Genomic DNA, 15,516 nt, shown 5'->3' with positions numbered 1-15,516 from the left:
TTGGATGTTGCCCATTGTGGGGTGAACCTAAACATCATCTGCTGATCTGGCTGGGCTTATATCATGTTAAACACATGTATGAAAATATTGTAAAAGTGCAATTTCAACAGCACATTTCAGTTTTTCTACATGAAAAGTGTGTAAAACTACAGATAAATCTCTGGTAGCTCACTGCCCAGATGTCATGTACTTATAAAACCTTATATTTTTATTTGACTGATGAAAACTTTCATTTTTTTTACTCGAATTTCTGTTGTACACATTAAAAATGTTTTTTATCTCATTTAACTGTTTATCTAATACCTAACTACTTTGGTGTAGTATAAATAGTTTTTGGGGAGCTTTTTATCAGCAGGAAAAGTTGTACACCTATAAGAAGTCCATAAATGCATGCCATGCACATTTTCCAAAACCATTCAGCAGACCAGATTGGAGTCTCTGTCGGGTCAATGCTGGCCCCAGGGCTTTTATTTCACACCCCTGATGTAAACGATGCTGTGGAAAACTGTAACTGCACAGGTATCTCTGTTTGTGTCAGAGACATTAGCATTGAAATTAAATATTACACTTGAGAAATGCAAGTGCCATCATCTTCATCAAAGTAATAAAGTTTACAATAAAACGGCACATATAGTTGTGTGTGAATCTGGCTGATAGACTTTGAGGTAAGCATGTGCCTTTGAAAGTAATGATCAGTGAAATGAATAAAAATGTGTAATACGGCAAGTGAAAAATGTAAAAAAATAAAATAGAATATTTAAACATTAAATTGTAGAAACATGCATTGGAAAGGTTTGGTCTGAAGATCCAGATATGAGTTTGGGTGTGTTGTCATTCATGCAAACATTACTGACTAAAAATTTGCATATTCTTGGATATCAAAACAAACAGGGGAGAATAGTATGAGATTGGTAGTGCTTAGAAGAAAACTACAGAGACAGTAAGTCAGTCTACCTGCCAATTACTGCATTTTATTAATGCCATAATACATTTGACTTGGATACTTTCTTAAGCCATGAGTGGGACTCATAGTTGGAGCTTCATTGGTAAGTTAAAGTATCTTAAACTTTCTTTAAGAAAAAATAAAGTTAAAATGAAGATGATGGAATTTAATGTACACATCAGTGAGATCATTGAAAAAAATAACTCCTTTTTAAAAAAAAATATCTTTTAAATGTCTGTATGTTAACAGGCATTTCCATCATGTTAACATTAACATCTGGAACACTGGCAGGTAAACTTTTCTTCTACGAACAAACATATTCTGGTCCACAAAGTGCAATCTTGTGCAGAATAGCACATGATGGTGATGGAACAAAGAAAATGTAAAAAAGTCAAATAAAGAAAAATCACAGCCGATATTGAAGCAAATTATCTTCAAACTAAACTGAAACAGCCTTAGTGCAGGTGATAGCCGAGATCAATAAGCTGCACAGTGTATATATATATATAGATAGATAGATAGATAGATAGATAGATAGATAGATAGATAGATAGATATATGTGTGTGTGAAAAAGTGTTTGACTCTTCTTTCATTTTTTTTTTTTGCACATTTGTCACACTTGCATTTTTCAAATCCTCAAACTAATTCTATTATTAGACAAAGATAGCCACAATAAGTACAAATTGCAATTTTAATTGATTTAATTCATAAAGGGAAAAATGCTATCCAAAACTATGTAACTGAGCATTCAAACAACTGTGAAGTTGGTAACTGAGATTCTTGAAATACATTATTTTTATTTGTAGTGTGCTACTTTAGATTTTTTTTTTCCCAAAAGGAGGTAGAAGTTAGTTTGGAGCTATGCTAAGTTGCAAGATCTGCTTAAGTTAAGTTATATTCATTTAACCTCTGTTTCCTCCTGTCTAACCAGCTCACTCCCTTACAGTAAGAAATTAGTAAGTAGCCGCCTTGAGACCAGGAGGGCCAGGTTCTAATCCTGCTCATGGCAACGTTTCTTGTGGGGCAGGGATAGCTCAGTAGGTAGACTGGTCGCCCCATGATCGGAAGGTCGGGGGTTCGAATTCACTGAACGGCCACCCTGAAGTACACCTGAGCAAGGTACCGTCCCCACACACTGCTCCCCGGGCGCCTGCTTAGTGGCTGCCCACTGCTTCACTGAATGAACGGGTCAAATGTAGAGGAAAAACAAGTAATTTCCCCACGGGGATCAATAAAGTATACATTATTAATTAATCTCCTGAACCTGATAACTGGTCGTGCCACTTTTTGGCAGGACAAACTGCACTCAAGCATTAGTGATAACTGGCAATAAGTCTTTGACATCACTGTGGAGTAATGTTGGCCCAATCTTCTCAGCAGAATTGTGTTAATTAAGCTACATTGGAGGATTTTTGAGCATGGAAGTGTCATGTTCAGCAAACAATTGATCTTTCACCGAAGTGCAGGTTATGCCAAAGCATCTCAATGTGATTAAAAGTTTGACCTTTGATTAGGCCACTCCAGAACTGTTATTTGGTTTGGGGTTTTTTTTTTTTTTTTTTGTTTAGTTTTGTTTTGTTTTTTCTTCAGGATTTTATGGTATAGAACAGAATCAATGCTTAAATCAAATCCTTCAAATCTGGATGTAGTGTTTTCAGTGGAAGAAATGTTTTGTCACTCATTCAAGTGACTTCTTCAGTCTCAGTTGACTGCAGGTTTCCTCAACCTTAAAAACACTACATTTGCATAATGACTTAAACTGGCATCGCTGGCAAACAATGGGCTGTGTCTTGGGGATCATCAACATGTTTTGTGAGGGGGGATTTTGGTCAGCAGTGTCTTTTTCCTTGGATCTCTCTTATGGTTGACATTTTTACTTAATCTCTTTCTTATTTTTGTATCATGAACTCTGACATTAACTGAAGCAAGTGAATCTTGTAGTTCTTTGGATGCTGTTCTGGGTTCTTGTGTGACCTCTGGTTGAGTCATCAATGCACTCTTGCAGTGATTTTGGTTGAAAATCCCGGGAAGGTTCCCGACTTTTCCAAGTTGTCTCCATTTGGCAGATTGGATAGTTTTTTTCTCTTATAAATGAACTCTTACCTAAATAAACTTTTTTTTTTGTATTTACTCGTTATTTTGTCTATTATTCAAATTTGTTTGATGACATGAAACATGTAACTGTGTTAAGTATACAGAAAAAAAGAAATCAAGAAGGGGACAAATGCCTTTCAGAGCACTGTATATTATGTTTGACTCTAAACATTCAAGGTGAGCAATCAGTGAAGAGTTGCAACATATATTCAAAGGTTTGGTTCTGCTCAGTACTAGCTGTTTTGATTAATAATGCATTTTTTAAAATATTTAGGTCAACTTCTTTACAACCTGGCACTGAAAAAAACAGCTGTCCAATCTTCAACCAGTGGCACTGTGGGTACTGGTGGTAAGGCAGTTGATGGAAACAGAGATGCAAGCTATCAAAGAGGGTCTTGCACACTTACCAGTGAACAATCTGATCCCTGGTGGAGAGTAGACCTGGTAAATGTGTATACAATTGGGACTGTAATGATAACTAATAGAGATGAATTGGGAAACAGGCTGGATGGTGCTGAAATCTGGATCGGAAATTCAACAAAAATCAGTGACCCTGAAAGTAACAGGTGAAAGAATGCGATATATACCCATAAGTCAGTTATCATTATATCAGTGGGACTTATTTATTTTTAATTTTTATACTTTTTCTTTTTGAATGTTTCATACACAGGTGTGCTGTCATCTCTCACATTCCCAGCGGACAAGCGTTTTATTTTCCATGTAACTCTGTGAAGGGACGCTACGTCACTGTGTTTCTACCAGGAAGTGCAAAGGTCCTGAGTCTCTGTGAGGTTGAAGTGTACTACGGTAAACACCTTTAATTATTATGTTGATACATAAGACTGTAATTTACTGAGTCAAAGGACAATGAAAGCTTTCATGTCAGGGTGTTTTTAATTTCTAAAAATATTATTATGATTCTTTTTTTTTAAATTTATGTCAATAGAGATTGTGACAGGCCAACCAAAAGAAATTATTGTCCTCTTGGTTTTCCTTCAAGGATACCCATTACCCAATGTGGCACTCAAAGGAGAAGCTACCCAGTCATCTACACTCTCTGTTGCCACTGCGTCCAAAGCCATCGATGGCAGACGGAACTCGTTCTATAGCAATGGGTTCTGTAGCCACACGGCTGAAGACGAGACCAACCCCTGGTGGAGGGTGGACCTGCAGCGAAGCTTTACAATCACTGCTGTAAAAGTCACCAACAGAGGAGACTGCTGTGCTGAAAGACTGGATGGAGCTGAGATCAGAATAGGAAACTCACTGGAGAACAATGGAAACAATAATCCCAGGTAATGATGACTTCATACCAGTCAATGTTCATTGTGATTTTTTCTTTGTTTGTTTCATCTTAAAATAATTTCAACAGCAATATTTCAGAGATTGCAATATTTATATATTATCCACCACAGGACTAGTTCAGGACTTCATGTTACTCCCTCCTGAACTGGAACTCCACAACATTAACATAATACTGCCCTGTTAAATATCCCAACTCTTTGATCTTTGGGCTGAAGGAAGAATAACACTCAATGCATAAATGCTCAATCAACAATTACTTTAATCAGCACAATTCTCTTTATTCCATACAACACTTTGAGCATTTCAAACGTCCGAACAGGAGATGTGCACTGGAGGGTGTCCGGCAAAATCTCAAAGTGTCTGACCATTTCTCACATTCTTACTTCCAAACTAAGCATCCACATTCTTTCTCTCTCAGTGAGCCTAAGTTACGACCTTGGCTTCCTGTGCAGTATGTTTTGCTCTTCCTACAATCAGAAAAGCAAGGCCATGATTCTCCGCAAACAGTATTTTCTTTATAAATCAGCAGTATGAAGTACCATAGAACAGTGTAATTCATTCACAGTAAATCAGCAGTCTAATGTAATACAAATCAGTCTAATCAATATAATAATTTCACCTTCTAACTCAGGAGTATAATGCAACCTAAAACTATAGAATGATTTCATAAGCTTAAATCAGAGGTATAATGTAACATAAGACAGTGTAATAATCTCACAATTCCCCCTTTGAGCTCTTCTTAAACACAGGTCACATGTGGGGCGACCGTGGCGCTGGGGTTGGGAAGCGCATCTGTAACCAGAATGTCGCCGGTTCGATCCCCGCGCTCTCTGTCCTGGTCGTTGTGTCCGTGGGCAAGATGCTCTAGGGCTCTAGTTACAGAACCATCTGGGGCTATATTGTTGGGAATGAAAGTGCAGCACATCTCTCCAAACATTACACACACACTCTCTTGTTACCCACTAGGTGTCAGTTCTCTTAGTTGTCATGCTTCTTTTCTCTCTCTCAACCCTCTGTCCCCCTTTAATAGGTGGACCATATGTGGGATAACTGCTGTGTTTGGGAAATTTAGATGCAAGAAAAATAATGTTCTTCTAGTCACTAGAAGAACATTATTTTTTCATTTCATTTTTCACTAGAATCTAGTGTTTCAAAGTTGGTTTAGTATAACATGTTCGTTACTTTATGACCCACAGACTTATTCTAAACATAACCTAGGTGTGTAAGCATGTTTGCAATGACCCCTCTGCACTCTAAGTCATTTCCCACAATATATCAGTCACGCCAAACAAAGCTTATGACCTTCAGAAGACTGAGTTCCAACTCTCATGAGCACGTTTGCCAGGCCCTGTGTCAGCCCCCCCTTAATGATATAATTAACTCACATGTACATGTACATATTTAAATTCTTAAGATCGCGTTTAAACTCACAAAAGAGAATTTCCTTCCTTCAGTAGGTCATTTGTGTTGTTCAATAAGCAGAAACCATCTCACAATTTGACTATCTTATCTAAATGTATTGTTTCATCACTGGTTGGACATACCAGTCTTTCTTTTTTTTAAGTTAACCTTGCTGAAATTCACGTGTTAATGAGTGTAAGCTGATTTTCATTGCATGTGTGCATTAGTAGGCGGGTTAATTCTATGTGTGTTCAGTGGAGCTGCAGATCCAGCAAACCCTCTGTGCGTGTTTTTGTTTGTTGCGATGTTCCAGACACTTTCCCAACCTCCACAAGTCAGTTGGCCCCAAATTTCAACACAATTTTATGTGCTCTTAAAACCTTCATTTCCGTCCTTGCTGCTGTACATTTCACAGCTGCTGATTGTTGCTGGGTGTGGTTCCCATTATGTTTATCTATCAATTTGCTCCGGCTGCTGTGCTCATGGTGGAAGGTTGATCAAGGTCCGTAGCCACCTGTATTAACACACTGTGACACTTATCTAATATCATTTTCATCACTGCTCCATAGACAAGCAGGTAACACGCCCACCTTTACAGCGTAAACTGCACACAAGTCTCGCAACACATTCCTCTCTCTGCTTGTCAATGTTGATACTGAAGGTTGACCCCGAAGGAAATTGGGTTAAGGCTGCCGACCTTTTGCCAGCGCCATCTTACCCTTCCGACCGTACATACATTGCACAGGGGGAAGACAGGTCAGAGAGGTATAACACAATTTCTGCTGTCAGGTGTGCTTCCATCTCACATATCAAAGCGGGTAAAACCTACACATACCGGTGTGATGGAGGCAGCATGGAGGGTCGCTTTGTGAATGTGTTTCTTCCTGGACAGAAGAAGACTCTCACCCTGTGTGAAGTGGAGGTGTATGCTGCCCCAGCAGGTAGAGCTTTAAGCGACTGGATCTGATCTACTGAAACACATCTGCCTGATACTGATTCATACTTGTTTCTTCTTTTCCACAATTTAGTTGAACCTCTTCCAAACGTGGCCTTAAACAAACAAACAGTACAGTCATCAACTTGGTATGGGCCAGTGTTTGGGCCCTCAAAGGGTGTCGATGGGTGCAAAAATGGAAACTTGCACTCAGGATGCTGTACACACAATGATGAAGATCTGGGTCCCTGGTGGAGAGTAGACTTGTTGGCTGTCTATAAAGTCAGTGCTGTCACCATCATCAACAGACAGGAAGCTTTTATTCCAAGGATTCTTGGGGCACAGATCCTGATCGGGAACTCGCTGGATCAAAATGGTAACATGAACCCCAGGTGAGATCTGATTTCTGATAAATATGCTCCATAAACATTTTTTCCTTATTAAAAAACTGAACATTAAATTTAAAAGAGTTACACTGAAACTTTTTAAAATTTTCTCTACATCCATCAGTTGTGGCATGATCACATCATTAGATGGTACACCAACATACACATTCCAGTGTAATGAAATGGAAGGTCGCTACATCATTGTGATCATACCAGGAAAAAGGACTTACACAACCCTGTGTGAAGTGGAGGTGTTTGCTTCTCTCTCTGGTAGGGTCTTGTTGTGCTATTTTTTAGAAATTGTTGTGGTTTTGTGTGCTTAAATTATTATTGTAAGATTTATACTGTTTTGATTTGTTTTTCTTGTATTTACCATTAAACTACAGAATATTTGAATGGAACATGTTAAAATGAAAGGAAAACAATAACAACCAAACTGGCTTAAACAAACAGAATCCTAAAGCAAAGTACTTCCCTGTAGTTCCAGAAGCTGTCACTCCTTTACCAACTCCTCCACCTCCTCCCACCCCTCCTCCACCTGTGAGCCTGCAGCTTGGTGGCAGGAACGTGACGGTGGTGGGAGAGAGGCTCTGCTGGTCTGATGCTCTGATGCACTGTAGACGTTATTACTGGGACCTGCTCAGCCTTCACAGCCAACAGGAGCAAAGCGAGTTGGAGCAGCTGCTGGGCCTCGTTCCTTTCTCCCTCACAGACCACGTCTGGATGGGACTGCGCAGGTACTGATACAGTAGTTATTGCAGTAGTCCGCAAACTATTCAGTTCCCCCAAATTGGTCCTGATGGTCTACAACATAAGTATGTTTGGATGCGATAAGATGCAAATGTCTTCTAAAACAAACAAAATAACAAACAAATGGAAAAGTGCTGTATAATTGCACAAAAACTACCAATTTTGTTGTGTTTTTTTTTCATAATTAATGAATAACGTTTGTGATGTTCAAGGTTCCTGCACAATACTAAGAGGCCAGATGCACTACCCTGTACTCTTATGATGCATGATGTCTGTGACAATTTGCAAACTTTGCAAATCAAATTATGCAGATGCAGATCTTTGCATTGCGCGTCCTTCCATTTTCTCATTTGCATTTCTGCCATTGCTGCAATAATAGGCCACTTTGCAAACAGCTTTCACTGTAAACACAACAAACCTGCTGTACCAAGGTTTTTTTCTGTTTTTTTAATGATTGTCATTGTTCTTTTAGGCCTACACAACATCAAGAAGATAAATATGGATCATCCAGCTTATGTGAAATTCAACAAGCAGCTTTTAAACGCCCATATGCTCCATAAAGAGCAACATCTCGATAAATGTAAATCTGTTCAGATCTGTTCATCTGTTCTGTCCAACAGATCCCTCAGAGGAGACGAGTGGTTCTGGATGTCTGGACAGTCCATGAATTTCTTGAATTGGCCACAGGATTTTGTTCCAGACTGTTACTCCAGCACCTGTGGGGGCATGACTAGCACAGAGCACCTCCTGTGGCAAGACCAGCCCTGTGAGGAGAGCCTCAACTTCATCTGCCAATCAGGTTTTACTTACACCACGTTAAGGCTTGTGTGCTTTTATTGTGCATTGCTTTAGTTGAACTTTTCCTCATGTTCTTTCAGGTGCTGACGATGGCGTGCAGAGAGTTTATTTCTCCAGCTTCCAAGGATCCAACAAGTCCATAGGAAAATCGATGACACTGTATAAACTGTGATGCATGATTTTTTTTGTTAGAAATAGTTTTCATTTGAATTTGTTTTACACTCCTTTAAACCATTCTTAGAAAAATTCAGTAATCGCATAAAACATTACGTTTTCTTTTTCATAAGTTACAGTCATGAATAAATGATTTGTCTTTAAAATCTTTCCTGTCTAGTTTGTAGTAATGCTCATAGCAATCATAGCAATTGTATTTCTACAAAACACGTGAGGTTGTTCCTCTGCATTATATAAAGCAATAAATGACTATAATAATGTCTCTAAAATTATGGCAAAGACTGTAATGATGAAATGTGGTAATAAAGTTTGGATTAAAACATCCATCCATCCATCTTCATCCGCTTTATCCGGGGCCGGGTCGCGGAGGCAGCAGCCTAAGCAGAGAAGCCCAGACCTCCCTCTCCCCAGCCACACCACAATGTTGCGTGCGTGCATTTACTGGGCATTGCCTTAATTTAACTGTAACTCATAACCCTTTACGTGCTCAGGACAGTGTGCAAAGAGTTTACTTCGACAGCACCGCGATTGCCACACGTTCACAGTAAAGGTGAATATCGTCATGTATGCTGAAATGTATATTTTAAAGATAGATTTAATTAGAAACTTTATTTCTTAATCTATCCTTTGCTGAGGCTCCATAAGAAATGTGTGCACGAAAGGGAATTTGACTTTAAAAACATGACTAAAGCTGTTAATGCAGTACTTCTGTTAGAACCCCTGAATGTGAGCTGACAGACATCAACTCTGGTACATCTTGATTGTCTGATTTAAATTCAGAGGCAGACTTACAGGAATTGTCTCATTGTGTAAGCATTTATGGACACAAATGTGTTGGAAGCTAAACTTTGTTCTGTATTATGTCAAGACCAAAGCAATGAAATGCAGATCACGCTTCAACAATTCAGAACTGATGTACAAATTCATCAAAGCAATAAAATTCTCATTAAACCAACAGACACGTTTGCGTATTTTAAAATTGACCTTGAGGAAAAAATATTGAGACTCTTAATATGCTAAAATATTAAAATAGCACACATGTAGGACACACGCTTTCTCTTGTGAGTGCTTGGTTTAATACTCATATTCATACTCATTAAGGGAACATCTGGGTAAATAAATCAGTGACTTCCACTTGCTCACATTAGAATATTTTCTATAACAGTTTTAGTGCTTTAAATGAAGTCATGGGAAGTTTTGTCTTTGTACTGTGAATATGTTCAGCGTTACAAGCCTCAAAGTGAAAAGGGGCAAGCCAAAGCTTTGTTTTTTGTTTTTTTAAATCAAAGTATTTTCTTGCCTGTTTGAGCGTCAGAATTTTATATGAACAGGAGCAAGACACGTTAAATTTTCAGGGTTGGAAAACATATTTAAATTCTAAGTAAAGCAGTTTTTCACAATCTAAACCTGCAACCTTGTTTTTTCCCAGCACAATATTTTTTTCTGCAGCCAACTGTGAGAACAGCATTATGGGACATATCGATGTTTAAAAGCAAAATATCCATTCTGCAGAGACACAGCAATGAGCTGTGGTACCCTGGATGATTGATCTGTTTCCTGATGACTGGTTCTTGTGTGACGCGTTGACTTGGGAATGAAATGACCCAGTTCTAAAAGGACACAATTACACAAAGGGAACATTGTGATTGTAGATCAACAGGGCACGTGTTTCTGTTACATTTCTTTAGGTGTGGTACAATCCTGTAGTTTCAGGGAGCGTGCAACTCCCATATCTGAGTAATGTGTTAACTGAAGCACGTTGACAAGTTCTAATATAAACCAAGTAAGGACAGATACACCCAAAAAATTAGGACAGGTTGAATCAGTGTAAAGTTGAGTAATGATTCACCTGGTCTAACTTGTCCTTCTTGTCTCGTGTCTGTGTCTGGTGCAGGCTGAGTCACTCGTTTGAAACTATACTTGTGTATCAAACTGTGCATTGTTTTATTTCTGCTGTTAAATTAATTCTTATTTAATGTCTAAACTGTTTATATAGAGCAATAATATGGCAGAAGAGTTTTCTCATAGCTGACAGGAGCAGCGCTCCCTGCGGTCTTCTGCTGCTGTAGTCAATCTGCTTCAAAGTTTTGACATGTTAGTGGTTCAGAGATGCTCTTCTGCATACATTTGTTATAAAACCAAACCCAAAAAAATGGTTATTTGAGTTCCTGTTGCCTTCCTGTCAGCTCAAAGTAGCACATCAACCAGGCATTCTCATTAAAGAACTGATGTTCACTGGATATTTGATCTTTTTCCGACTATTCTCTGTAAACCTTTGAGATTTTTCTGTGGAAAATCAGTAGATCAGCAGTTTCTGTAGTATTCGGGCTAGGTAATCTGACAAGAGCAATCATTCCATGTCTCATCAGTCCACAGAACTTTATCCAAAATCCAAGCGCTTCATTAAGATGTTTTTTGTCAAATGTGAGACGAGCCTTTGTGTTTTTCTGGCTCAGCTGTGGTTTTGTCCCTGAGCTCTCCTATAGACAGCATTTTTGTCGAGTCTCGTTCTTATTGTTGAATCATGAACTTTGACCTAAACCGAGGCAAGTGAGGCCTGCAATTTTTTAGATGTGGTTCTGGGGTCTTTTGTGACCTCCTGGATGACTCATTTGGTAGTTCGGTCATTCCTGGGAAGCTTCACCACTGTTCCAGGTTTTCTTTGTTTGTGGATAAAAGCGCTCACTGTGGTTTAAACAGTCCCACAATTTGAGAAAGGTTTTGTAACCGTTTTGAGACTGATAGCTGTCAATAACTTTGTTTTTCACCTGTTTCTTTAGATTGTGTCATGATGTTCTACTTTAGTCTGCTTCACTTTGTCAGACAGACTCTAAATAAAGTCCTGATTCAGCAGATATGACAGTAACCAGACGTGGGTGTGGCTATTGGCTTAGCTTTTTTAAAAATGTGGTTAATTACAGTTAATTCCTGGTGCACATTTGGTGCGTGCGTGCATGTGTGCGTGTGTGTGTGTGTGTGTGTGTGTGTGTGTGTTGGCTCTTGAGACAGGTGAAGAGGGCTTATTGACTTGTTTAAAGAAGTTGTTGTGCGGGGATTGGATTGGATCTTAACCTCCAGCCGGATGCCACCTCGGCCCTCTGCTTGTCTCCTCTTCACCCTACGACGAACTGAGTTCTACATTATAAAGTCTTTGTAAATAGTGAAATAAAAGGCTATCTTATGTTAAATGCTTAAATTGCACTGTGCTGGTGGTTTTTTCTTCACTGTGGTATGAGCGACGTTTGAGACTTTCAAACCACACATCCACAAACTCGTGCTGCATTTATATCCTGGGGGAAAACCAGGATTTTCTGTGTACTGCTATGTCCTTCATGAATAAATAGATTTTTTTGTCCTCTTAGCTAAAAAATATACATCTACCAATGACAAAGTTAGTGTAAGTTAGTGTAATGACAAAGTTAATACATGCTTTAAGTTGCAAACACAACTCATCCCATAGATGATAAATAACTCCTTGAGTACAACAGGTTAAACTTCATAGGCTATGATAAGCATTGTGTTTATATATTTTGCTCCGTCCTAGGATCCCTAAGAGGAAGCGAGTGGTTTTCAATGAATTATTGTGTGTATTGTGTATACTGAAATGCATGTTTTTAAGACTAAACAAGGTTTTAATTTGATGCCTTTCATTGCTGTAATGATGTAAATTATTCCGTGGAAGGTTCTGTAGGATGTTTCTGCACCAAATGGAATCTGGCTGTGATTCCCAAACAGTTAAATCAGGATTTTTGTTGAATTTGAACTGAAAGCGTGCAGGTCAGTTACATCCCAACTGTCTGTTCTGAAATGTTTTTGTAGTGATGCACAGAGGCAGAATAAGGCAAAATGTCATGGTCTAAATATTTCTGCTGTTGTTGTTTTATATGATCCAGTTCTAAAAGGCATGCTTTGAAACAGTTGCACATAGAAAGAAATGTAAACGCAAATCAAAAGGTCAAATTCTTTCAATTGTATCTAGCATTACTTTAGGTGTGGCACAGCCATATAGCTTAAAAGGAACAGGTGAGTAATATGTGTTGACAAGTGTGTAACATAAACTGAGTGACGACGAACACACCCAACGTTTGAAAATGGCCTGAACTGGTTCTGCCTGTCCTGCTTGCCTGGTGTCTCTGCCAGGTGTAAGCTCAGTCACTCCTTTGAAATGACACTCCTCTAATTTGTAGTGCATTATATTATTGCTACTATTGTTATCATTATCATTATCGTTATTAGTATTATAATTAGTATTAATATTATTTCATCTCTAGATCATTAAAGTCTTTCTGGCCTGCACACATAACACAATTACGTGTGTTATTAAAAAGACTAAAAATATCTCCTCACTGTTTTTATTTTAGTTTTCTAGTCCAGTTAGTTTTTCTTTTCTCTTTTTAATGTCTAGTTTCATTTATATTTATTTTCATAAGCTAACAAGTTTTTTCACATCAAGTTTTAGATTTCAGTTTAGTTTTAGTTTGAAGAATTACTAAATTATTGAATTCAGGTGTTCCAATTGCTTTAATGGTCACAGGTGTACAAAATGCAGACTGTTTCTACAAACGTCTGTGAAAGAACGGCATCGCTCTTAGAAGCTCAGATGTGAAATTTTCTTGCTACTAATTATTCCACAGTCAGCTGTTATTGGTATTATAACAATGAGGAAGCAACTGGGAACAACAGCAACTCAGCCATGAAGTGGTAGGACACGTAAAATCACAGAGCGGAGTCAGCAGTTGCTGAGGCATAGAACACAGAGGTCACCAACGTTTGGGGTTGTTTTTAAGGAGTTGGGCTCGGCCCTTTAGTTTGAAAGGAACTCTTAATGATTCAGCATCCCAAGACAATTTTGGACAATTTCATCCAGCCAACTTTGTGAGAACAGTTTGAGGATGGCTCCCTGCTGTTCCAACATGACTGCACAGCAGTGGGCAAGAAACGGTCCATAAAGACATGGATGAGTGAGTTTGGTGTGGAACACTTGAAAGCCTTAAAAAAAGAAAAAAAGAAACAAACTTTGGGATTAGTCAGAGCACAGCCAGGACTTTTCATTCCGACATCCATGTCTGACCTCACAAACGTGCTCGAATGATCTAAAATTCCCATAAACACACTTGTAACCTGGTGGAAAGCCTCTCCAGAAGAGTTGGTGCTGTTTTAGCTGCAAATATTAAATGTTCACATTAAACAATATGGATTAAAAATGGGATGTCACTCAAGTTCATGTGCATGTGAAGGCACATGAGAGAATACTTTGGCAGTACAGTGTCGCTTTGCTCCTCATCGTTGTCTGGTTTTCCATAATTGCAATATCATACACACAACACAGGGGGGCGCTGATGCAGTGGTTGAGATCGTTCCTCCTCGATCCATAACACAAACCCTTACGGTTAAATTAAGCACAGTAAAACCACCAGTGCGGTGCTATTTTCAGTGAAATGAACCAATAAAAACATATAAGAAACTGTGAGTCATCTCAAAACTAAAAAGTGATCCAAACCTTAAACAAAGCTGACTTTTAATTTAGCTCATTCTGCTCATCCTCAAAGTGAATAAACTTCGGGGGAGAAATAACCTCCATTATGATTTATAGGCTTAATTAATCACCGGCAGGTCTATAGTGGTTTATATATCCAGCATTATTTGTTCTGGATGACTCTGAGTCAAGAAGTTTATATAGAGAGATTCGTATTAGGGAGAACTTTAAATTTAGATGCAGCATGATTTGAATTAAACTCTTATTCGGTTATCAAAGTACTGTAGGCTGAGCCCACGTGGGTAATGTTTGGTCTACAGCAGGGCTGCTTATCTGCCATACAGGGCCTTTCCCTGTGGGCCAATGTGGATTGCCCAATCAAATCTCTTAATGCAAACCGGTTCCTCCCACACCTTCTCAGCTTGTAGAAAAAGTTAGGTGGAAGTAGTGAAAAGCTGGAGGTAGAAAGCTGAGAGAAAAGAATAAAGACTAAAAAATAGATGCTGCAAAGTGTCTGAAATTAACGACATGTTAGCTGAACAGAAGTACCAACAACAAACAAGGCCTCACGGGCAGTGCTTTAAGTGGGCCGGTACGCGCCGGTACTCAGTACCGCCACTTCTAAATATAGCTCTTGAGAGTACCGCCACCTCTCCATGCGCCCAGAACGTGCTTTTAGCGTACCGGTACTCTCATTTGCACATCTGTTATAATCGTTTGGCTGCGCTGCCGCTTTTCAGAGCGCCCTTCACAAGCACACTTCCTAATTCGTCCCACCGAGAGCAGAGACTACATTACCCATACACCAATGTGTTTTACAAGTGAAAAGCGCATGCGTCGCTTTTGCCGTTGTCATGTCAACAACTCAACGTGGTCCGGAGAGGGTGTGTAAAACGCGCAAACAGCTGCTCGGTTAAAATACAAAAACAATGAACACTTAATATGCTCTCCTGGCTTCAGACTCTGAGTAGTAAAAGAACAAGGTCAGAATCAGAGGACTCGCTGGCTGACACCCCACCGAGCCAGAATGATATCGCTGCAGGTCAGACGCAAGCTAATGAAAGCTGCACTAGTGCCGCAGCCGCGGACGACGGCACTTTTGGCGACGACGAGGACGAGAATGACACCATTTCTACCGATGACAACAGCCGCGTTAGCGAGCATGAGTGGCCAGAATGTTGGTCCCAAGCACAAGTCCGGTATTTCTCCACAAATTACAAGTGGCTGATCAGCAGAAATCAAAAGTTGGGTTGT

General features: G+C 39.2%; 1 protein-coding gene across 1 annotated transcript; it reads left to right on the top strand.

Moving 5' to 3' along the window:
- Positions 1-1,015: 1,015 nt before the first annotated feature.
- LOC113014006 (uncharacterized) lies at positions 1,016-8,893 on the top strand. Its single transcript, XM_026155300.1, has 10 exons — positions 1,016-1,046; positions 3,313-3,604; positions 3,709-3,845; positions 4,039-4,333; positions 6,534-6,685; positions 6,773-7,070; positions 7,189-7,334; positions 7,546-7,801; positions 8,435-8,613; positions 8,693-8,893. The coding sequence occupies exons 1-10, from the start codon at positions 1,016-1,018 to the stop codon at positions 8,782-8,784; spliced, it is 1,878 nt and encodes a 625-aa protein (XP_026011085.1). The 3' UTR covers positions 8,785-8,893.
- The last annotated feature ends 6,623 nt before the right edge of the window (positions 8,894-15,516 follow it).

This window comes from Astatotilapia calliptera, chromosome 3, assembly GCF_900246225.1.
Source record: "Astatotilapia calliptera chromosome 3, fAstCal1.2, whole genome shotgun sequence".
Taxonomy (NCBI): Eukaryota; Metazoa; Chordata; class Actinopteri; order Cichliformes; family Cichlidae; genus Astatotilapia; species Astatotilapia calliptera.
Note: the sequence above shows the minus strand (reverse complement) of the source record. Positions and strands in the feature narration are given on the sequence as shown.

Coding starts and splice junctions, on each gene's coding strand:
- LOC113014006 (XM_026155300.1), top strand. CDS start 1,016: ATGAGTGGGACTCATAGTTGGAGCTTCATTG. Junction 7,335..7,545: donor GGTGTTTGCTTCTCTCTCTG/GTAGGGTCTTGT, acceptor ACTTCCCTGTAG/TTCCAGAAGCTGTCACTCCT. Junction 8,614..8,692: donor CAACTTCATCTGCCAATCAG/GTTTTACTTACA, acceptor ATGTTCTTTCAG/GTGCTGACGATGGCGTGCAG.